This window comes from Perca flavescens, chromosome 11 (genome assembly GCF_004354835.1).
Source record: "Perca flavescens isolate YP-PL-M2 chromosome 11, PFLA_1.0, whole genome shotgun sequence".
Taxonomy (NCBI): Eukaryota; Metazoa; Chordata; class Actinopteri; order Perciformes; family Percidae; genus Perca; species Perca flavescens.
This window is the reverse complement of record NC_041341.1, coordinates 31210617-31232440: the sequence shown is the minus strand read 5'-3', so window position 1 is coordinate 31232440 and position 21824 is coordinate 31210617. Positions and strand designations below refer to the sequence as shown.

Genomic DNA, 21824 nt, shown 5'->3' with positions numbered 1-21824 from the left:
AGAACAGTACCAAAGAATAGAGTGACTAATCCTGCCTTGCTCCAGCATCATGTGGCAAGTTTTCTTCATCACATTGCATGTCTGCATAGAGTCATCTCTAAATACAAATGAATGTGGTGTTTCCATTGCTTTCACCGCCATTACTTTCTGAAAAACAGAACGCAGTTAAACTATAGTAAAGACAGTGTTTTCACTTTTTTTATAGCTCTGTGTATATAACCTCAGACATCTTACCTGGACATGTTGGTATCTTTGCTCTTTTACCTGTTTCTGTCAAACGGTACAGTGTATAATTGTTTAATTCTTATTTGGTGCTTGTGTACAAAAAAGGCTTTCTGAATTTTCTCTGTATAAATACCGTCTATGTTCACTAACTAGTCTAAAACAAGACACCTGCTTAGGCTTTCAGCTAAAATTGCAATCAGCAGTGTTTGACCAGACTGAAATCTATTCTGTTTTGAATATTTTAACAGTTTTGAACATTGTGTTAGCATTTGAACAAAGTGCTGTAGATCCATAGTGTTGTGCACGTTGTGGTTAAAGTTAAAGTTGTGGATAAATGTGTAGAGTTTTGAGAACTGTGTTCAAGCTATGAGAAACGAACTAGAGTTTGGTTCACATGAACTGCTGCTGTGCAGACTGTACAGTATGGCACATGTGGCTTCAGCTGTGCCCACTGTCGTTTAGCAATCGGCTAACGATTGAGACCACAGCTCACTGCTTCCTTCCTCTTCTTACAGTTTTTTACGATCTCTGTGACAATATTTTCGATACTTTTAACAACTTTCCTAAAATCTTAAGGCACCAACACATCTACAACACATAATTGGCAAAACAGTTAATTTCATGCACAAAATCACACATTGAAAACTAAACTAACACAAATTTTCAAAATACAATTCACTAACACAATACACTATGTCTACCAAAACAATGCAATCATGTCTCAAAGTCAAATAATTCTTCCAAAACACTAACACATGTTCTCTTCCAACATTTAGTCAATCACTGCACAATGTCATACAAAACACTAACGTCAGATGGAATTACAGAAACAGCATTATTTTATGTCAGGTCTGCCCTTATACAATAGACAATAGTATATTGTATTGATCCTAGATTGTCTTAAACTGCAGTTTCTCTTGAAGCCTCTATACATTTTTTGTTTTGTTGGGTTTACTAATAGCCTACACAGACAGATGTTGTGCTAACTTTGTTAAGAGTTTAGGAAAGTTGTTAAAAGTATTGAAAAAATTGTCATTGCAATAGTCAAAAACTTTAATAGCGGATATAACCTACCTTTGTTTGGTGGGACTGTGAAAATGGTTTTCAGCTGACAGAATCCAAAAGCTTGCTGCCTCCTGTCTTCACTGTGTGCCAGGAAGTGGTGTAGTCTAATGTATTGTAGTGGGTATATATTGGCCTGAATCTGCCTTTGGGGGAGGGGCAGGGCATATCATAGTGGGGGTTCTAGATGTCCTCCCCAGGGAAGTTTTGAGCATCAACAACTTCCTTTCCTGTATTCAGATACACTTTTATGCACCAAATTACAGTGGAAATACCTTTATTTAGCCTATTTGAAGAAGTAAAATACAGATCCATCCATCCCATCCATCTTCGTCCGCTTATCCGGTGTCGTGTCACGGGGGGAGCAGCTCCAGCAGGGGGCCCCAAACTTCCCTTTCCCGAGCAACATTAACCAGCTCCAACTGGGGGATCCCGAGGCGTTCCCAGGCCAGGTTGGAGATATAATCCCTCCACCTAGTCCTGGGTCTTCCCCAAGGCCTCCTCCCAGCTGGACGTGCCTGGAACACCTCCCTAGGGAGGCGCCCAGGGGGCATCCTTACCAGATGCCCGAACCACCGCAACTGGCTCCTTTCGACGCAAAGGAGCAACGGCTCTACTCCGAGCTCCTCACGGATGACTGAGCTTCTCACCCTATCTCTAAGGGAGACGCCAGCCACCCTCCTGAGGAAACCCATTTCAGCCGCTTGTACCCTGGATCTCGTTCTTTCGGTCATGACCCAGCCTTCATGACAATAGGTGAGGGTAGGAACGAAAACTGACCGGTAGATCGAGAGCTTTGCCTCTCTGGCTAAGCTCTCTTTTCGTCACAACGGTGCGATAGATTGAATGTAATACCGCACCCGCTGCGCCGATTCTCCGACCAATCTCCCGCTCCATTATCCCCTTGCTCGCGAACAAAACCCCAAGGTACTTGAATTCCTTCACTTGGGGTAAGGACTCATTCCCTACCTGGAGAAGGCATTCCATCGGTTTCCTGCTGAGAACCATGGCCTCCGATTTAGAGGTGCTGATCCTCATCCCAACCACTTCACATTTGGCTGCGAACCGACCCAGTGAGTGCTGAAGGTCACAGGCCGATGATGCCATCAGGACCACATCATCTGCAAAGAGCAGGGATGAGATCCCCAGCCCACTGAACTGCAACCCCTCCCCACCCCGACTACGCCTCGATATCCTGTCCATAAATATTACAAACAGGATTGGTGACAAAGCGCAGCCCTGGCGGAGGCCAACCCTCACCTGAAACGAGTCCGACTTACTGCCGAGAACCCGGACACAGCTCTCGCTTTGGTCGTACAGAGATTGGATGGCCCTGAGTAGAGACCCCCTCACCCCATACTCCCGCAGCACCTCCCACAGTATCTCCCGGGGGACCCAGTCATACGCCTTCTCCAAATCCACAAAACACATGTAGACCGGTTGGGCATACTCCCAGGCTCCCTCCAGGATCCTTGCGAGAGTGAAGAGCTGGTCCGTTGTTCCACGACCAGGACGGAATCCGCATTGCTCCTCCTCAACCCGAGGTTCGACTATCGGCCGAACCCTCCTTTCCAGCACCTTGGAGTAGACTTTACCAGGGAGGCTCAGAAGTGTGATACCCCTGTAATTGGCACACACCCTCTGGTCCCCCTTTTTATAAAGGGGAACCACCACCCCAGTCTGCCACTCCTTTGGCACTGTTCCAGACTTCCACGCAATGTTGAAGAGTCGTGTCAACCAGGACAGCCCCTCCACACCCAGAGCCTTGAGCATTTCTGGACGGATCTCATCAATCCCCGGGGCTTTGCCACTGTGGAGTTGTTTGACTACATCAGTGACTTCCGCTTGGGAAATCGACGACAATCCCCCGTCATCCTCCAGCTCTGCCTCTAACATAGAGGGCGTATTAGTCGGATTCAGGAGTTCCTCAAAGTGCTCCGTCCACCGCCCTATTACCACCTCAGTTAAGATCAACAGTGTCCCATCCTTACTGTACACAGCTTGGATGGTTCCCCGCTTCCCCCTCCTGAGGTGGCGAACAGTTTTCCAGAAGCACTTTGGTGCTGACCGAAAGTCCTTCTCCATGTCTTCTCCAAACTTCTCCCACACCCGCTGCTTTGCCTCTTTCACGGCAGAGGCTGCAGCCCTTCGGGAACCCTGCAACTGCCTCCGGAGTCCTCCGAGATAACATATCCCGGAAAGACTCCTTCTTCAGTCGGACGGCTTCCCTGACCACCGGTGTCCACCACGGTGTTCGTGGGTTACCGCCCCTTGAGGCACCTAAGACCCTAAGACCACAGCTTCTCGCCGCAGCTTCAGCAATGGAAACTTTGAAAAGTGTCCACTCGGGTTCAATGCCCCCAGCCTCCACAGGGATGCACGAAAAGCTCCGCCGGAGGTGTGAGTTGAAAGTCTGTCGGACAGGGGCCTCCTCCAGACGTTCCCAATTTACCCGCACTACACGTTTGGGCTTACCAGGTCTGTCCAGAGTCTTCCCCACCCCTGACCCAACTCGCCACCAGATGGTGATCGGTTGACAGCTCTGCCCCTCTCTTCACCCCCAGTGTCCAAAACATACGGCCTCAGATCAGATGAAACGATTACAAAATCGATCATTGACCTTGGCCCTAGGGTGCTCTGGTACCAGGTACACTTATGAGCATCCCTATGTTCGAACATGGTGTTCGTTATAGACAATCCATGACTAGCACAGAAGTCCAACAACAAACAACCACTCTGGTTTAGATCAGGGAGGCCGTTCCTCCCAATCACGCCTCTCCAGTTGTCTCCATCATTGCCCACGTGTGCGTTGAAGTCCCCCAGCAGAACAATGGAGTCCCCCACTGGCGCCCCATGCAGGACTCCACTCAAGATCTCCAAGAAGGCCGAATACTCCGAACTCCTCTTTGGTGCATATGCACAAACAACAGTCAGAGTTTTCCCCCCCTCAACCCGCAGGCATAGGGAGGCGACCCTCTCGTCCACCGGGGTAAACTCCAACGTAGCGGCGCTCAGCCGGGGGCTTGTTAGTATCCCCACACCGGCCCGGCACCTCACACCCTGGGCAACTCCGGAGAAGAAAAGAGTCCAACCCCTATCCAGGAGTACGGTTCCAGAACCGAGACTGTGCGTAGAGGTAAGGCCCACCAGATCTAACCGGTAGCGCTCCACCTCCCGCACTTCTTCCGGCTCCTTCCCCCACAGAGAGGTGACGTTCCGCCCGGGTCTGGTCCGTCGAGGCCCCTGACCTTCACTGCCACCCATGTGGCAGCGCACCCGACCCCAGCGGTTCCTCCCACAGGTGGTGGGCCCATGGGCTGGAGAGATGGGAGCCACGTAGCTTGTTCGGGCTGTGCCCGGCCGGGCTCCGTGGCAAACCCGGCCACCAGGCGCTCGCTGACGAGCCCACCGTCTGGGCCTGGCTCCAGACGGGGGCCCCGGGCTTCCTCCGGGCAGGGTCACTCCATCTCTACCTCTATCACTCATAGGGTTTTTGAAAAATACAGATGACAATTCAAAATATATCCAAGAGTTTATGAAAAGTATATTGTTGCATGTCATTGGTCATGTCATTGGTCATTTTTAAGTGGGTATATGGAAATCCTAGAGCTTTCTTAGTGGGTATATTGCATATACCTGCGTATCAAGTACACCACTGGTGCCTTGGATAGTGTAGGTTACTCCCTAAATAACGCAATCCAGAAAAAACCAGGGGCCTCATGTATAAAAAAAACTCTGCAGCTTTCATACCAGAAGAAGGCGTACAGCCAAAACTTGAAAAGTACCAACACACAGAAATATTCACATGTATAAAACGGGGCATACGCCAGGTCCTGCACACCTTTCCTTTATACATCACAGTCAACATGAAATTGAGCGAACATGAAAGAGCGACCGACCCCGCCTTTCCTTTTCAAAAACAAACCCTTTACACTGGTGACCTCTAGTGGCTTGGTAGAGAAATCGCAGCATTCTGCATTTAATGGCCAGTTCATAACACCTGGGAATATCAGTGATTACGTTGTTTTTCCGGCTGTCAGCGTTCCCTGCTTACAGTACAAACTAGAGATGGTCCAATGCCATTTTTTGCTTACCGATTCCGATACCTGAAATTGCGTATCGGCCGATACCGAGTACTGATCCGATACCAGTGTGTCATATATTTTATTAGGTTTTAATATCTGTATACTAATATCCCTGTATGGATGTGATATTATTTCTATCTTTGTCGGTCTAGCTCAGGTTAAACTCTTTGTGAAACATAAACAAACACAAACAGTGACTGCCACAGAACTTTTTTAATTATACAGTTTGACAGTCAGTTATAACGGAAAAAGAACATAAACTTCTTTAACGTAGATTTCCTTTAAGGCTTTATTACATGGTATTGGATTGGTGCATAAACTCCAGTACTTCCCAATACCAGCGTTTTGGGCAGTATCAGAGCCGATTCCGATACTGGTCGGTATCGGAACATCTCTAGTACAAACTCATGCTGTGTAAGTTGAGACAGTGGTACCCAGGTCTCTTTCAGGTCAGCAGTGGTGGAAATAGTATTCAGGTCCTTTACTTAAAGCTCCATTGTGTAAGAATTTCTCCAATTGAAATTGTATATGACAACCAACTGAATATGACTTTCTAGCCCCTCCCATTCCGAGCTTATAACTCCTATGGTGACCGTATTATTCCAAGAAGTATGACTTTGTCCGTGAGTGTTTCTTCCAGTGTAATAATAGTTTTAAGTTATTTTGGTACGATTTCTTTGCTAACATCAGCTATCAGGTTCCCAAACATATGCAAGCTAATGTTAATAAAGTATCGGTGCTATTGTTATTCTGTATATTGTATGAGGTTAATAGTGTAAGGCAATGTTTACTAACCTGACTCCTTCGCATTTGCTCGGCATATCCATCTGGGAACTTTCCATTGGAGAACTTTTGGGAAGGGGCGAAAATACTGGTTAGCTGATTGGATAAACCATCAGTCTATCACCACCTATGTTGGTGATAGACGGGCCAAATCAACCAATCAGATCAAACTCTTGCAGAAACCAGTCGGGAGAAGAGCAAAAACATCTTATCCTCCAAGAAAAGCCTCCAGCGCCATGTTTTGCTCTTCTTTCTCTCACGAGGCTAAATGTTTACAGTGTAGGAGAGAAGCAATGGAGGTTTGTGTCTTTTATATATTTCTCTGAGCAGTATGTTAGTTCATTAGTCTGCTATCACCAGACCAAGCTCAATCTTTTAAGATTGAACATTAGTCTGGGGAGTCTGCTCTGTATTTTCTACTGCACAAGAGACATGATCAACAGGCATAGTTCAAATGACTATGTACGCAATTGGATAGTCCCTCAACCAATCAGACCAACGATCCGGGTGACGTAGCAGCGACAGCGGCATCAACGAGTTGCTGCGCTTTAGTGGCCGCTATGTTGAATGTAAACAAAAAGCTTCTTGGTCGCTTCTCTATAGCCATCGTGTTAAACCCGCCAATAGCGTGCCAGGTGGATAAGCCAGTTTGTGATTGGTCCCCGCAAAATTGTAACGGAAGCAGGATAGATAAACATACAGGTTTCCAGCCTGAGCTGCAGGGCAAAAATCACTGACAGATCGGCCTGGGTTTATCAAGTCTAATGAACAATGTCCATGAAACCGAAATTAGCTCTTAGTATCTCCATCGTTTACACGCAGCTGTTCTAGCTGTAGCTAGTCTGTGTTACAACTCCATTACGTGAGTTGTCTGCCAGGGAAATCACGACATGTGATTATGTTTGTTACAAGGCTGACAATCCTTTTTCGTCATAGTATCAAAGACGTCGTTCTAGCTTTATGCACAACCATGCTATAGTTAGCCAAGCAAGTAGCAACTATAAAACTTCCAATTTACACAAATAGGCAGAATTAGCCAACCTGTTGAGAAGAAAGCAGGTAACCTTGGCGCCCCTATTAAAATCCTCGCTCCTTATGAGCTATTTCCATCTTGGAAAAGCCACTCCAATATTAACTTTGGTCTTGTTGCTTTGCCTGTCGCATCGTCGTAATTCTCTTTAACTTCCTTTAATAACGCAAGTATCTCTTCAATATACATATATAATCAGTGTTTTTGTCACCAGCAACAACACGTTGCTCGGCTTTGTTCCAGTAAGTTTATGCACCGTAATAACGTTGAAAAACATCCGCGGAATACTCCGGAAGTGACGTAGTACGTCCCGCTCAGCAGACAAGAATATAAAAAATACATAATATTCATAATATTTTTGGATACACCCTGGGGTTTTTGGGGGATGGGGAACACACTGGTGTCATAAGATTTTAAAAATCGAAACGTTAAATAGGTGAAAATGGCTTATTACCATATTTGACAGTGCTTACAGTGGGTAAACTTTGAAAACTATATACATGATAGCTGAGGTCCAGAGCTTTCTAGAACAGCTAGTCTTATGTGTGTAGCACCTTCTGTTGCTAAATGACAGGCCTTCAAACATGGACTGGGTTCAAGGTTCAGAGGTCAATATTTAGCAGGAGTAATATATCCTCTTCAGACTGACATATGTTACTGTCCAGGTTGAGACCTTTCCAACGATGTTTGCTATAGTCCTACGACAAGGTTCTCATTTTTACACGTCATGGAGACCACTTACAGGCGATACTTATTGTCCCCAGAGGGATATTTGCCTTGACTTCAAATGCTTGACCTATTGTTTTATCATACAGCTGACATTTATTTACAATAAAAAAACAACATAAACAAAGTGATATGTAGTCAGACTGAAGCACATCACACAGCAACAATCTATTGCTCATCTTTCTTTCACAAAAAAGTGACAAAAGCAACACACAACCACATGCATCATATCATGAAGCTATTGCACACCCACATTTAAAGTTTTAATTGATGTAGGTCGAAATAGGCCTATAGTTTAGAAATGTTAAGTTTACTCATATGTTCTGCCAGAGGATAAGCGCTCATACTTGGCATGGAGAATAAAGATAGATCAGACCACATTCTCTGTGCTTGCCTGGAGAGATGGGTTTCTGTTCCTCTCCACTACCTTCATGACATTCATATTAATATGCTCTGTAATGCAGCCTTGTATAACATAAACCATCTGATTCACCGTGAGTGTCTGCTCTAAATGATAACACCCACTTTGAACATGGGCCTTCCAGCCAAAGGTGTTGTCCACATGAACACCAAGGTCCTATAGGATCAGAGCCGATGGATTGATTCATCATTTATGACCTCTGATACCCTCTGACCCATGTCACGACCAGCTCCTCAGCTCATGAAATGGTTGAATGTAGTGATGTGCGGTTCGATACTAAAGTATCGATATTTACGATCCCAACGTCTCCTGCTCTAGTATCGATTCTCATATAAAAAGATCGATATTTAAACTCAGTAATTTGGAGTGAGTGTTTATGTTACCATAAGTAACTTGTTGTCACCAGAAAAGTCTAATTATATCTGGTTAGGGGAAGGAACTACTTCTCCTTCCACCAGTCAATTGTGTGTGTACTGTGGCTCTGTGACTGTTCAAGAGTTCCCCAGAATCCCAGCATTCTTACAACAAGCTAACAGAAAGCAGTTTGTTCAAATAGAAAATACTAGTGAAACATGAAGTAAGCTATCCTAATGTAATACATTCAACAATGAGTAGCTTTTCTGAGATCAGTGCTAAGAGTGTATTGAGAGAGGCTGCATATAGCCCATAGTTAAAACTAATAGAATTTAGAGGGATCTTTTTCGTCCGCCTGGACATCATTCTGTACAACAACTCCTATGGAAGGGCGGACAATAGACAAAAGAACAATTTCTAGCTCTATCTGTACTCTTTACTTCCATCTACACTCCATTTGCACTGCTTACTGTGACTACTGTGTTATAAGTTAATTAGAATTTTAATATAGGTTTAATCTATGTATGTTTCATATGCTACTGGATACTTGAATTTCCCTCTAGATAAAAAGTATTGGTATTTGTATCGGCAATACCAGCCGGGGTATTACTTGGTATTGGATCGAATAGGAATTAAGTTGTATCGCACATCACTAGTTGAATGAGATGTAAGTTTTGTCTGTGTGCCGTAAATAGGCTGAGGTAGAAGTGTCAAAAATGCCACAACACATGTTGTATATGTACACATACCCATACAAAGCTATATACATCTTACTCTGTGAACAAAAACCTTAGCAACAATCTGATTATCTTTTTAATTTCCTGAAAATGTTTGCTAAAACTAGTCCCTTATTAATTTTGAAAAGGTAGTCTCTCAGTAAAGGCTACAAATTAGTTGGTGGAAGTAATTACACGTGAATGAGCACATATTTGTGAAAGAACAAAGAGGTTTATGTTAAGTATCAACTCAAAAAAATACACAATGGAGCTTTAAGTGAAAGTACTAATACCACACTGTAAAAGTCCTGCATTGGAAATGTTACACTAAGTAAAAGTATGTAAGTATCATCAGGAAAACGTACTTAAAGTAATACAAGTAAAAGTACTCAAAGAAGGATAACCCTCCCATTTTAGAAAGTGTAAAGGATCCTAACAGTTGTCTTTAATGGTCTAGTCATTTCAGCTGGACTTATAGGCTGTTATATATTGTACTTAATTTAAATCAAACATTGTATTTTGTAGTTTTGTTTGCAAAATCCTAATGTGTAAAGTAACTAGTAACTAAAGTTGTCAGATGAATGTAGTGGAGTAAAAAGTACAATATTTCTTTCTCAAAAATGTAGCGGAGTAGAAGTAGGCTAGAAAGTGGCATGAAAAGGTAAAGGAAAAGTACCTCAAATGTGTACTTAAGTACAATACTAGAGTAAATGTACTTAGTTACACTCCAACACTGCCTGTAGTCTCCATACATGATGGGAGACCTAACAGCTGTATGATCAGACAGCTCAAGACACTCTCTCTCTCTCTCTCTCTCACTCACTCACTCACACACACACAGCTGCTTCATTTCTAATCTTGTATGTCCAGCATGAGTTTAAATACACCTTAAAGAAGACAGGAACTTCTTAATCTTAATTCTCCTCAAACGAGATTCAATAAATGTGTCTACCTAAGTCATCAAACTCTCGTGAAACTTCTTCAAATCTCCTAATTCAGGCTCTCCAAAATTTTCCAACAACAAATAGCGCACAAAACCTACCTGTATTTGGTGTGACTTATCTTAAGCCTGCTGTAGATTAAAAAGGTGTTGGTTACTAAATGAGAGACCACAGCTCACTGCTTCCTTCCTCTTCTTGTCTACAGGTTACGCCCTTATGTTATCTGCGTGCCAATATGACCGTTCTGTTAACTCTTTCCTCTGCGCCTTAAGCCATGAAAACTGTGCTGTCTGGAACCCTTTCATATAACATCAGAGAATACTGCAGTCTTACTTGCTACTTTAAAATACTTTGTACAGTGTTTTCTGCGTGTTTTCTCCAGGTAATAGTCCAAATAGAAAATACTTCTATCTATACTAATCTTTAAGTGACTAAATGTTGAACAGTGCTTTTTATAGAACCAAAATGTTTCTTCATGGATATGCAAGTAAGAGACTACTAGAGAACTAATGTAGGCTACTTTACCAAAACTAGACCCACATCTTTATGACACATGAAATAGCGCATATAACCTACCTTTGTTTGGTGGGACTTATGTGAATATGGAAATGGTTTTCGGCTATCAGAAACCAAAGGCTTGCTGCTTCCTGTGTCTTTACTGTGTGCCAGGGGTAGTGTAGTTGACTCCCTAAATAACACAATCTGGAAAAAAACTGGTTTCCTCCAGCTACTTTCTCTTCCTCTGAACTCTTACTCCACATAGCCGGAGCTCCTTGGTCTTATCTCTTACCCCACACCCCCAGAGCTCCTTGGTCCAAAGCCAGATACCCAGGGCCTCTATCCAGGACAGAGAGGCAGGGGTGTCAACTAAGTTATTAACTCAATATTCATCTTCACCTGTCAGTATTTCTAGAGCAGTAGCAGTTGGATGTGACCCAGCAACAAATGTCCTCTCATAAGGATTCAAATGAACGGAGTAGGTCTGGATGCTCTGGTTGGATAAAACCTACACAGTCAGTTTAAGGTTAAGATCATTTATTTGCTAATTGAGATTGGATAGTTGATGCCCGGTCTCATGGCAGTTCATGTAAATGTGACGTTATTGTATTCTATTGATACGTGTTCCCGGAGACGTTTTTGTCGGTTTTTACAAGAACAAGAAAATGTGAAGTAATGTATTTCAATGGGAAGCATATTTTGTGGCCACAGCACGAAAACGGTAGGGAGTAATATAAAAAGCCGAAAATCCGCGTAGGGAGGTTGGTCGGGGTGGTGGATGGGTCAAACAACACAGGACTTTAACACAGGACTTTCACCCGGGCGAGCGGGGATCGCGTGTGGTGCTTTGTTTGGCGTTTTGTCCCGCGTGTTACTGTGGCGCGTCTCCCGGCATTTAAGGCGCCCTTTCCCCGTAAGGTTTTTCCTAAACCCAACCTCCGACATCCCGTTTTTGTGGCGCTTCCCCAGCGGGCCGCCTCGCGGGCGCCTCCCGTCTTATGGAGCGTCCTTTTCAGCCGCCTCTCGGCGTCCTTTCCCCGAGAAAATAACGTGACATTTATACGTAAAAAACGAGAAAAATAACGTGACATTTACACACAAAAAACGAGAAAAACGTCTCCGTGGACACGTATCAATAGATTAAGAATAACGTCGCTATTTATACGAAATGCCGTGAGACTGGGTTGATACTTCACTGCTGGAGAAAGATTGTCTGTCCCCCATTAGACTACCAAATCAAAAGCATGTTAAGTAAAAAATCATTGTTTTTTTTATTGACACATTTTTATAACCTAAAATGAATGCCCAACCCCCCCCCACACACACACACACACACACACACAGACATGCGCTCGCACACAATATAAAACAGAATCTAGAATTTAACTGAGCTACTCAAATCCGATTTATTGTTCTCATAAGATAATATTACCAAAGTACAAAAATAGTACACAGAAAAGATAACCTTTAACACCAAATGTTCACAGCAAAGTTTTCCAAATTTAGCCCACAGATTTCTTTTTCATATGGATGGCATTTATAAATCACCTTTCTACTTGACCAGACAAATAGCTTTACAATTTGCTACAATTCTTGGTTCAGCGTATTGCTCAAGGAGACTTGGACAGGAGGAGCCGGGGATCGAACCGTCAACCCTGTGGTTAAAGGACGACCCGCTCTGAGCCACAGCTACACCATTTCAAATGCATTACCATTAATGGCTTAGTGCTTAAAGCTTAGCAACATTTTTGAGACCACATTGTAATGGGTTTACTTTTCTAGCCCTGTGCATTCATTATGGAGGAGACACTAGATATGAAAATCAACTAACTGAAATATTGTATTGACATACATACACACGAGGGCGTAATTTCCACTGGAGACAGGGGGGACATGTCCCCTCCACTTTTTAAAATCCAGTTTGTGTCCCACCCACCAACTTTCAAAATTGTTTGAAATTATTTTATTTATAAGTCTCAGTGATATGCCCCTCTTTTAAAAAATAAACACTTCTACATATTCACTAAGGTATTCACATATGCATTATAAATGTGCATAAACTTGCATTCACATAATGACATGGAATGAAATACAAAAATAAATGCTGTGTGTGATACCGAAAAAAAGAAACCAAGGCTTCTCACGGTCACATGACAATTAAAGGCCGTTTTATGGTTGTGCGCAGGCTCCACGCAGAGCTTTCACCGTAGCCTATATAAGTTGAAGATTAAATACAATATTTATTTTTTAAAAACAAAACTTAGCTGTCTGACATTTCCCTCTGGAAACAGCTGGTTTCCCCCAGAGTGGCGAGGACCTGTATTTGGACCGGGATGGCATGGTTCCGGCGCGTTGCCCTCTCTACTGGACCCAATTCAGTACAGAGATCCAAGAGCTCAGCTTTAGAAAATCTAGATCGGCATATAAACCACCAGTCATCGTCATGGTCACTGAAGTCTCTTTTTCGCCTGATTCTTCCATTAGCGTAGTCCTCCTGCGGTGCCATCATGCAGCGTTATTATATGTTTACAACAATTTGTGATTGTTAACACCTTGTTAAAATCACAGCATCAACTAGTGTTATCCCCCACCCTGAGATACAATTTGAAGACAAAATAAAGTCTAATAGGCAAACACACTTTTCTTCATGCAGGTTTTGTCACAAACGGTTTTAAAGTTCAGACTGATAACGAGGACATTAAGGGTAACGATTGTGCGAGAGCTTAACGGCTGTATTTCCAGACTTTGACATTTGATGATATATGCACTGTTTTAAAGACGGATATTTAGTTATTTACACTGTGCTCTGCCGTTATCTAATGCTAGGGTATTTGATATTCCATGCAGTCGGGCCATCTCCTCCTCCTCCGCTCCGTAGCTGACAATGTGATGGCGAGACAGCGCCGATTTAAATATTAAGAACAAATTTCTATTTAAGATTTGAGTTGAAGGTGTTTATGGAACAGTTATCACTCAGTACAAGCGTAAATATTCATGGTAACGTGGATGATATGGAGTGAAAAAATGTGCGTGACGCATCAATACTAGAAAATATTACGAGTAATCTTATTCACATTTACTCTCTGCATGGTGAGAGCGATTAGCTTCGGAGCGAGTACGACTCTAAAGCCATAGTTAGAGAAACAAAATGTCTCCCCTGTGTTTTCTGACCATGGTGGGAAATGTGTAGCAGGACAAGTTAACCCTCTCTTTGATTTCATGTTGTTTATGGAGAAGGAGAACCTGGAAATGAGTCGGGGGGTGGGGAATGAGTCGAGGGGGACAAAAGGGGATTGTCATGCGGTGCCGACAGTTAAGTTTAGACACCAAAATGACTAGCTAAGATTAATAAAAAGATCGTGGTTTGAGTTAACACTCCCAGGACACAAACTCGTGTTTCCATAGGGGAAAGTCTTGTTATTCCCAGGAGACAAACTCCGCCCTAGGGTTAAAAGCCCTGCAGTCTTATGCACCAGCAGTCAATGGGGTGCATACAGCAAGGAATACATACAAGTTACAGTGCTTTACTTTATGTAGCTATCTGTAAAAATCATACCTACAAACTCAGAAAGGCTGAGTTCTTATTTCTTTCAAACTAGCACCATTTTTTTGAGCTGTGGATAGGTCTGGAGAATGTCAGGCTTTTTGAGAACTGTAAGAAAACGAGAGCAGGATTCTTGACCTCCACCAATCACTTGATCGATCAGCTCAGTAACACGTTCTTCTGGCTGTGAGATATGCTTCAATCTCTGATATTGTCCGTCTGTGACCATACGTTTGGCGTGAACATGCTGCAGAATGAAGGAGGGATCCGCCCTCAGGCACTCAATAAGTTCCACCTTGTGATGAATGATTATTTCCACAGCAGGGCCCTGCAAAAGACAGGAGGTGTTGCTTATTAATCCTGAATGAATGAGGTTTTATGAAATGGGTCATTTGCTTTTGGGAAACTATACTTTTTTTTACAGCTGTGGGATAAAGTTGGCTGTCATTTTCCTGTTTCAGCATGTGGTTTGTATGTGTGCATGTGGGTTATTTTGATTAGTCAACGTGTGTCTGACAGTGTGAATGTGTTTTTCTTTGCCCTGTTGCTGGTGACCTGTCCAGTATTTACTCCCCCTTTCTGCCTAAGCTTCCCTGAACAGCAGATCTGATGGAAGAATCGTAGGTTTGGTCCAGCTCTGCTCACTGAGCAGATGTTTACTGGATCAGTAGCTTTTTTTTTTTTTTTTTTTCTTTCGACGCAGTTAAACAAAGCAGTGGAGTTCTCGACAGATGTTCTAACTCAAAGCTCAGCAGCTCATCTTTGAACCAGATTTTGACCATAAACTTTTAAATATTGGTCTGTTAATTATGAAACTAGAGCCCAGAGGCAGTTAGCTAAGGTTAGCTTAGCTTAGCATAACATCTGGAAACAGGGGCAAACAGCTGGTCTGGCTCTGTCTAAAGGTAACAAAGTCCACCTAAAAGCATCTATTAAATTGACTAAGATGTTAGTAAATTTTAAGTTTAAAAATGAAAAATAAATGGTTCTTGGCCAGAAGCAACATGTCAAATTATTCTTTTAGGTGTGTGTGTGTGTGTAGGTGTGTGTGTGTGTGTGCGCACTGTACCTGAGAGGATGGCGGTGTCTTGTCTCCTCTCCCTGAGAGAGGAAAGCCGTGTTAGGATTTGCTGAATATATACAGTACAGGCCAAAAGTTTGGACACACCTTCTCATTCAAATGTTTCCTTTTTATTTTCATGACTATTTACATTGTAGATTCTCACTGAAGGCATCAAAACTATGAATGAACACATATGGAATTATGTACTTAACAAAAAAGTGTGAAATAACTGAAAACATGTCTTATATTTTAGATTCCTCAGAGTAGCCACCCTTTGCTTTTTAATTAATAAGGGAAATAATTCCACTAATTAACCCTGACAAGGTACACCTGTGAAGTGAAAACCATTTCAGGTGACTACCTCATGAAGCTCATTGAGAGAACACCAAGGGTTTGCAGAGTTATCAAAAAAAGCAAAGGGTGGCTACTTTGAAGAATCTAAAATATGACGTTTTCAGTTATTTCACACTTTTTTAAGTACATAATTCCATATGTGTTCATTCATAGTTTTGATGACTTCAGTGAGAATCTACAATGTAAATAGTCATGAAAATAAAGAAACACATTGAATGAGAATGTGTGTCCAAACTTTTGGCCTGTACTATGTATGTATGTATGTATGTATGTATATATATATATGTGTGTGTGTGTGTGTGTGTATATATATATATATATATATATAGATAGATAGATAGATAGATAGATAGATAGATAGATAGATAGTAATTCAGAATAAATATGGAACAGAAGGTTGTCAAATTACCTGCAGGTACTTGTGATTGTTTTATGGTCAAATTGAAATTGAGATCACCGTTAATATTGGCATGAGATAATACATCACTACAAATCACACTGCCACCAGTTGCGATGTAATCTGCTCGGGGAAATTCTCCAACAGCATTTCCTGAAAGAAGAAAAGATCAATTTAAATGTTGCCTCTTGTAATAAAACATATTTTACAAAGGCCCAAACATAATTGGAGTTATAGTCATGTAGCCTATTTTACAACCTTTTCATTTGATGATTTCCCACTGCATGGAATACTCATGCTTACCAGTCGGACCACTTCCTGGATGTCTCTCTATTTCAGTCACCATGTTGAGGTGGTTTCCTTTTACATCTGTGACTTTTCTGTTGGTAACAACACTGTTCCCATCAGCAAACACTTTTGGCGTGGACGGCCCTGTAAATTACATATGAATAAGAAGTCATCCTTCAGAAATGTACGAACAATGTATAGAAAAGAGAAACTTGAACCTGTGACTTGATTTAAGGCGAGACACTAGCCTGGGAAAACCCTGACGAACTTCCGGCAAATTTGAGATTTGCTCTTTAAGTCATCTGGCCAAGAGCCCATTCACCAATCCCAACCGTTGAGGCGGGCTTTACACGATGACGATAGCGCAGCGACGGCAAGCAGCTTTTTGTTTACATTCAACATGACGGCCGCTGTCGCTGCTACGTCACCCGGATCTTTGGTCTGATTGGTTGAAGGACTATCCAATTGCGGCCAGAGGCATTTGAGCGGCGTCCGTTGGTGACGCCCCTTTGGAAATGGGCTGTGAATGAAGCTTCCCCAGACGCACTCTGTTACAACTGAGAAGGCTCCGGTGTCAACCAGGCTAGCGAGACACTACAGGTGAATAGGGTAACATTTTAAAATAATAGATATAACCATGAAACTTCCTCAGTTGATTACTTACACAAATATATATAAAAAAATGTATTACACGTTTTTGAAATGTGTTTAATTATGCAAATTAGGTATTATGTCATTAAATATGCGCAATTTTGCATATATTTTTGGTAGATAGATCTGAACATATGATAAAGCCAGGTGCAAAATTCTTTTTTAATTTTGTTTACACACAAGACAAAAAAAATTCCAGAGGGATTTCAGGATATCTGCTTTCATTACCTAGGAAATCAAAATGTACTGTCAATAGCCTTTTTTTTTTTTTTTTTTTATTAAAATGTCACATAAATCAGGCCAGGAATGATTTATTAACAAATCCTTCTAAAGATATCTTCAGAATACTGCTAAGTGTATAACTGGAAAGTTTGGTGTACATAGGTGCTACATGGGCTGAGATGTTTATACTGGAGAATGACAAAAAACTCATTTTGAGAAAACTGCATTAAAAGATTTAAATAGGGGAATTTAATACATTTCTATTGGGAAAAAAAAATTGCTCAAAAACAGAATAAAAGCTCTGGCCCTTAGTAATAATAATGTAGAATATATCAAGCTCATGAAAACTGATTATTTAATAACATGGCAGGAATATAAGGCCTACAACTGCAGTAACTCAATAAATTAACATTGGCGTATCATGTACAAAGTTGCCGACTAGACCGTTGTATGGACACAGAACAAGACCAACAGTAGATGTCACAGTGTTCTAAAGTCTAATTGTCCATTCCAGCACCATATGTAGGCTATTTTAGCTGTGCTTAGATCTAATTTTCCACTCCAGCACCATATGTATTTTAGCTTTGATAGATCTAATTGTCCACTCCAGCACCATAGGCTATTTTAGCTGTGCTTAGATCTAATTGTCCACTCCAGCACCATATGTATTTTAGCTGTGCTTGGATCTAATTGTCCACTCCAGCACCATATGTATTTTAGCTGTGCTTAGACTCTTGCGCCTATGTTTTACACTGGCAGTTGTGAAGGCCCCAGCTTTCGGGATCCTGAGCATCTTAGTTTCTCTCATCGAATTGACCGTCACAACTGTGCTCTGAAGCCACAACTTCTCCATAACAGACAGCATGGCAGAGGCACCTTCATAGAAGGTGGAGATGGCCATACTTGCTGCTGCCTCAAGCTTACTTTTCCCCACAAAAAGTCCCCTCAGTCAGCCGATGGTGAAGCTAACGCACCAGGCTCCCATCAGCACTGGTTCATAACAACACAAACGGAACTAAACTAATTATGAATCATTCAAAAGATCAATATTTAGAACATTGGAGAAAGCAAACAAAGTAGACTAAATTGTTATTGGAGTATCTGCACGCTGTCGGAGACACGAAGAAGAGACGGATCCTGACTAAATACAGGCTCAGTGACCACCAACTGGGTCAGACAGACAGGTCAGAGAGAGAGAGACATGGGCCCAGTGACCACCAACTGGCTCAGACAGACAGGTCAGAGAGAGAGAGAGAGAGAGAGAGAGAGAGAGACAGGCTCAGTGACCACCAGCTGGGTCAGACAGAGATGACCTTCCTCCTCCACTGGGAAAAACTATCTTCACTATGAGATTTACACCTTGGAAAAATAGCCCAAAATATAAAACTTCCCAAAGTTAACTCCATAAAATAAGCTGGTAGTTCTCCTAGGAGATGGGACAGCAGCTCCACTGACAGCTAAACATGGATCGGTCTGCCACAGCCTGAGGGACTCACAACCACTTTAGGATCCCAAAATTACAGATAGTACAGAGATAGTATTGTATAATAAATATATTATAGGCCTACAAAAACTAACTGTTGTGTAATGTAATTGTTTTGTAATATAGTGTGTTGTATTGCAATCAGTACAGTGTAGTATGACACATAATATACCATATATTAAATATGTGTTACATATACTATAACTACATGTGTAGGCTATACATTTCTGTAAACTGCTGAGAGAAAACACACACACACACACAGATACAGACACACAATCACACACAAAGACACACACAACTGTAATATTCTTGTTATGTTGTTGCTTATGTTGTTTTGTTCATATTGTTACATTTTGTTGACAGGATTGTTGCTTTTATAGAAATGTTAACTTAATGTTTTGTCTGCATCCTACTGTACAACTGGATGTAAATGTGTAACAAGTTTCCCTGTTTATGTGCTTTAGCAATACTGTAGGCTATGTCAATGTGGTCATGCTAATAAAGCAGAGAGAGAGACTGCTGTGTGCCGCTCTCATTACCTCCGCTGTCCGAACACTGTTTTCTGAACGACAGTGTGAACTTGGACGCACTACGTGAAGGCCTTTCATCGTCTGCTGTCTTCTTAGCCTGTAATCCCCCGGGTCTTCTTGCTAATAACTGTTTCCGTCTCCTCTGAGCTGATTTTCGACGACGCACTTCTTTCGACATTTTGAGCTACCGCGGAAATATCAGCGTGTCACGTGACGATTCTGAACGAATCCCGTTGTTAGAAATTGGCTCACATCAGCCAATGAGATTGCTCATTTAGAGTTAAATCCCCTCCCCTTTTTACTGTCACGATTGGTTGCTGATGAAAAGGAAATGACCATATTTGGATCCTACAGCATTGCAATTTGCAGAGGAGAGAGCGAGCTTTCTAATGATTAGAACTATGATGATTGAAGAATGATGATGAAGCATGATGATTTAGAACGCCAACTTTTGTTGAATTTAGGAGAAATCTACAGACGCAAACTGATTCTGATTATGAAAGTGTAGTAAAATAAAGACCTAAATGTGTATTTCGGACTGTTTTTCACCACAAGTCTGAAAGAAGACATGTTATTGAAGATGAATAGCCCAAAATCTCAAACTTGACCAGTTAAAAGAACCGATGGTTTTGCCTGCCGTGTCTCGCCTTAAACCAGATGCATGTTGAGGTCCACTTCAAGTACCTACAGTGCAGACAGCAGCTGTATACTACTGTTTTACAGGCTGATGTTTAGCTTCAGTGTTAGGGCTGAGAAGCTGTTGCTGTTGCTGCTAATGTTCTGGAAGCTGCCTCACTATGTCAAAGAAGAACTGACAGCTCTCTCCTCCCTTTGCGATTATTATTTTCAAAAGCAATCTCGTCTTGTCTAATGCCCTGCTTTGCTTTTTGTACCTCGAGAAACTCATTCACAGATCAAATCTCCCCACACTTATTAAGTGTATACTTAATACACTTAATACCATATCATGGTCACCTGCAGTCTGCTTTTTCCCCGGGTCCATGATCTGCAACGAGACAGAACATTTAAAAGAAAGGCAGTTTGACACGTGCTTAACGTGGATTTCTTGGTTCCTGTAAAATAATGACCTTAATTTCAATAATTCACCCAGAACCGAAAGTGAAAACGTTTTAGCCTATATAATTACGCAATACAATGCAAGAGTCGTAGGCATTATTCTAGGACAGAAAGAGGCAACAAGTAAAATAAATAAATAAATAACTTATTTTGAACTTTTCACCTTTTTAATTCTATCGTTTTTTTTGTGTGTTTTCTCCACGTAGCCTGCGGGACTATATCCACTGTTTGCACACGACGTAACTCTGTAGCCTACTTATCCGACTGTAAAACGATCTGTAAGTGCAATAAATACACAGTAATGAGGAAATTCCTGTATGCATATGTATGCAGAAAAGTTCAATCACCATAAAGACTCAGAGGACAGAGGCTATATTTACTTTACCCAAACTAGTTCCACATCTGGACTGTCTCTTTATGACACTAACAAAGCGCACATATCCTACCTTTGTTGGAAGGTTTGTCGGGGTGTAGATAAATATAGACGTTATATAGACTATATAGACGACGGAAACCAAAAGTTTGTTGCGTCCTGCGTCTTCGCTGTGCCAGGGTTAGGCGCAGGGCAGCAGAGATAGTATAGCCTACTGTACTTCCTTTATTCTCTCCCACTGTGTGTGTGTGTGTGTGTGTGTGGAACATCCAGCCAGCTGGGGGCAGGGCATACAAAGGCAGCATACACACCAGTTTATCATGGTGGAGGTCTGCTCTGAAGCACAGCACACTCCCAGGTTTATCTGTAAATGTACATCTACATGTCTCTGTGTTGCGTTCACAGTCTATGGTTGCGCTACAGCAGCCCATTGGAACTCCTCCTTACTGTAGCTGTCTGTGGGATCTCCATTGTAGCTCAGAGCGCTGTTAAATGTCCCATCTTTCTATGTGAACACTGAGTGAACTCTGTGATCTGAACTTGACCTCCAGCCTGCCAGTGGTGGAAGAAGTATTCAGATCTTTTAAGTGAAAGTACTAAAACCACACTGTAAAAGAAATACTGGGTTGCAAGTAAAAGTCCTGCATTGGAAATGTTACTTAAGTAAAAGTATGTAAGTATCATCAGGAAAATGTACTTTAAGTAATACAAGTAAAAGTACTCAATGCAGGAAATCTGGATGCTCTGATTGGATAAACTCTACACACTCCGATCTGGTATCAATTAAAGGTTGAGCCAAATTATTTCCCAATGAATTATCAAATAGAACTAAATCAAATATGCCCATTTCTCCTCGTATTTGATACGTTACCGCTGGAGAAAGACACAAATGGTGCTTAGATTTAAGAGCTGATGGCAGGATCATATCAAACTAATCGACTCACTTGTGTAACAACATACATTAAGTGTGTGTGTGTGTGTGTGTGTGTGTGTGTGTG

At 42.0% G+C, this 21824-nt stretch overlaps 1 protein-coding gene across 5 annotated transcripts; it reads right to left on the bottom strand.

The window, feature by feature from the left end:
* Positions 1 to 13834: 13834 nt before the first annotated feature.
* LOC114563578 (uncharacterized) lies at positions 13835 to 21748 on the bottom strand. 5 transcript variants are annotated; one of them, XM_028590382.1, is made up of 7 exons: positions 20900 to 21748; positions 20617 to 20729; positions 20352 to 20382; positions 16503 to 16631; positions 16212 to 16352; positions 15455 to 15486; positions 13835 to 14713 (listed from the first exon to the last, which is right to left on the bottom strand). In XM_028590382.1, the coding sequence occupies exons 3-7, from the start codon at positions 20377 to 20379 to the stop codon at positions 14432 to 14434; spliced, it is 612 nt and encodes a 203-aa protein (XP_028446183.1). In that variant the 5' UTR covers positions 20380 to 20382; positions 20617 to 20729; positions 20900 to 21748; the 3' UTR covers positions 13835 to 14431. The 5 variants fall into 5 exon arrangements, 4 of the variants coding, with proteins under 4 accessions (XP_028446183.1, XP_028446182.1, XP_028446180.1 ...); XR_003693660.1 differs by lacking the exon at positions 20617 to 20729 and having other exon boundaries at positions 20338 to 20382; XM_028590381.1 differs by lacking the exon at positions 20617 to 20729.
* Between the last annotated feature and the right edge of the window lie 76 nt (positions 21749 to 21824).

Excerpts from the sequence above, each read along its gene's own strand:
- LOC114563578 (XM_028590379.1), bottom strand. The coding sequence starts at position 21,257 with ATGGGCTGCTGTAGCGCAACCATAGACTGTGAACGCAACACAGAGACA. Across the intron at positions 16,632-20,899 it reads CGACAAACCTTCCAACAAAG|GGCCGTCCACGCCAAAAGTG; the intron begins GTAGGATATGTG and ends TGTAATTTACAG. Across the intron at positions 16,353-16,502 it reads TCCAGGAAGTGGTCCGACTG|GAAATGCTGTTGGAGAATTT; the intron begins GTAAGCATGAGT and ends TTCTTCTTTCAG.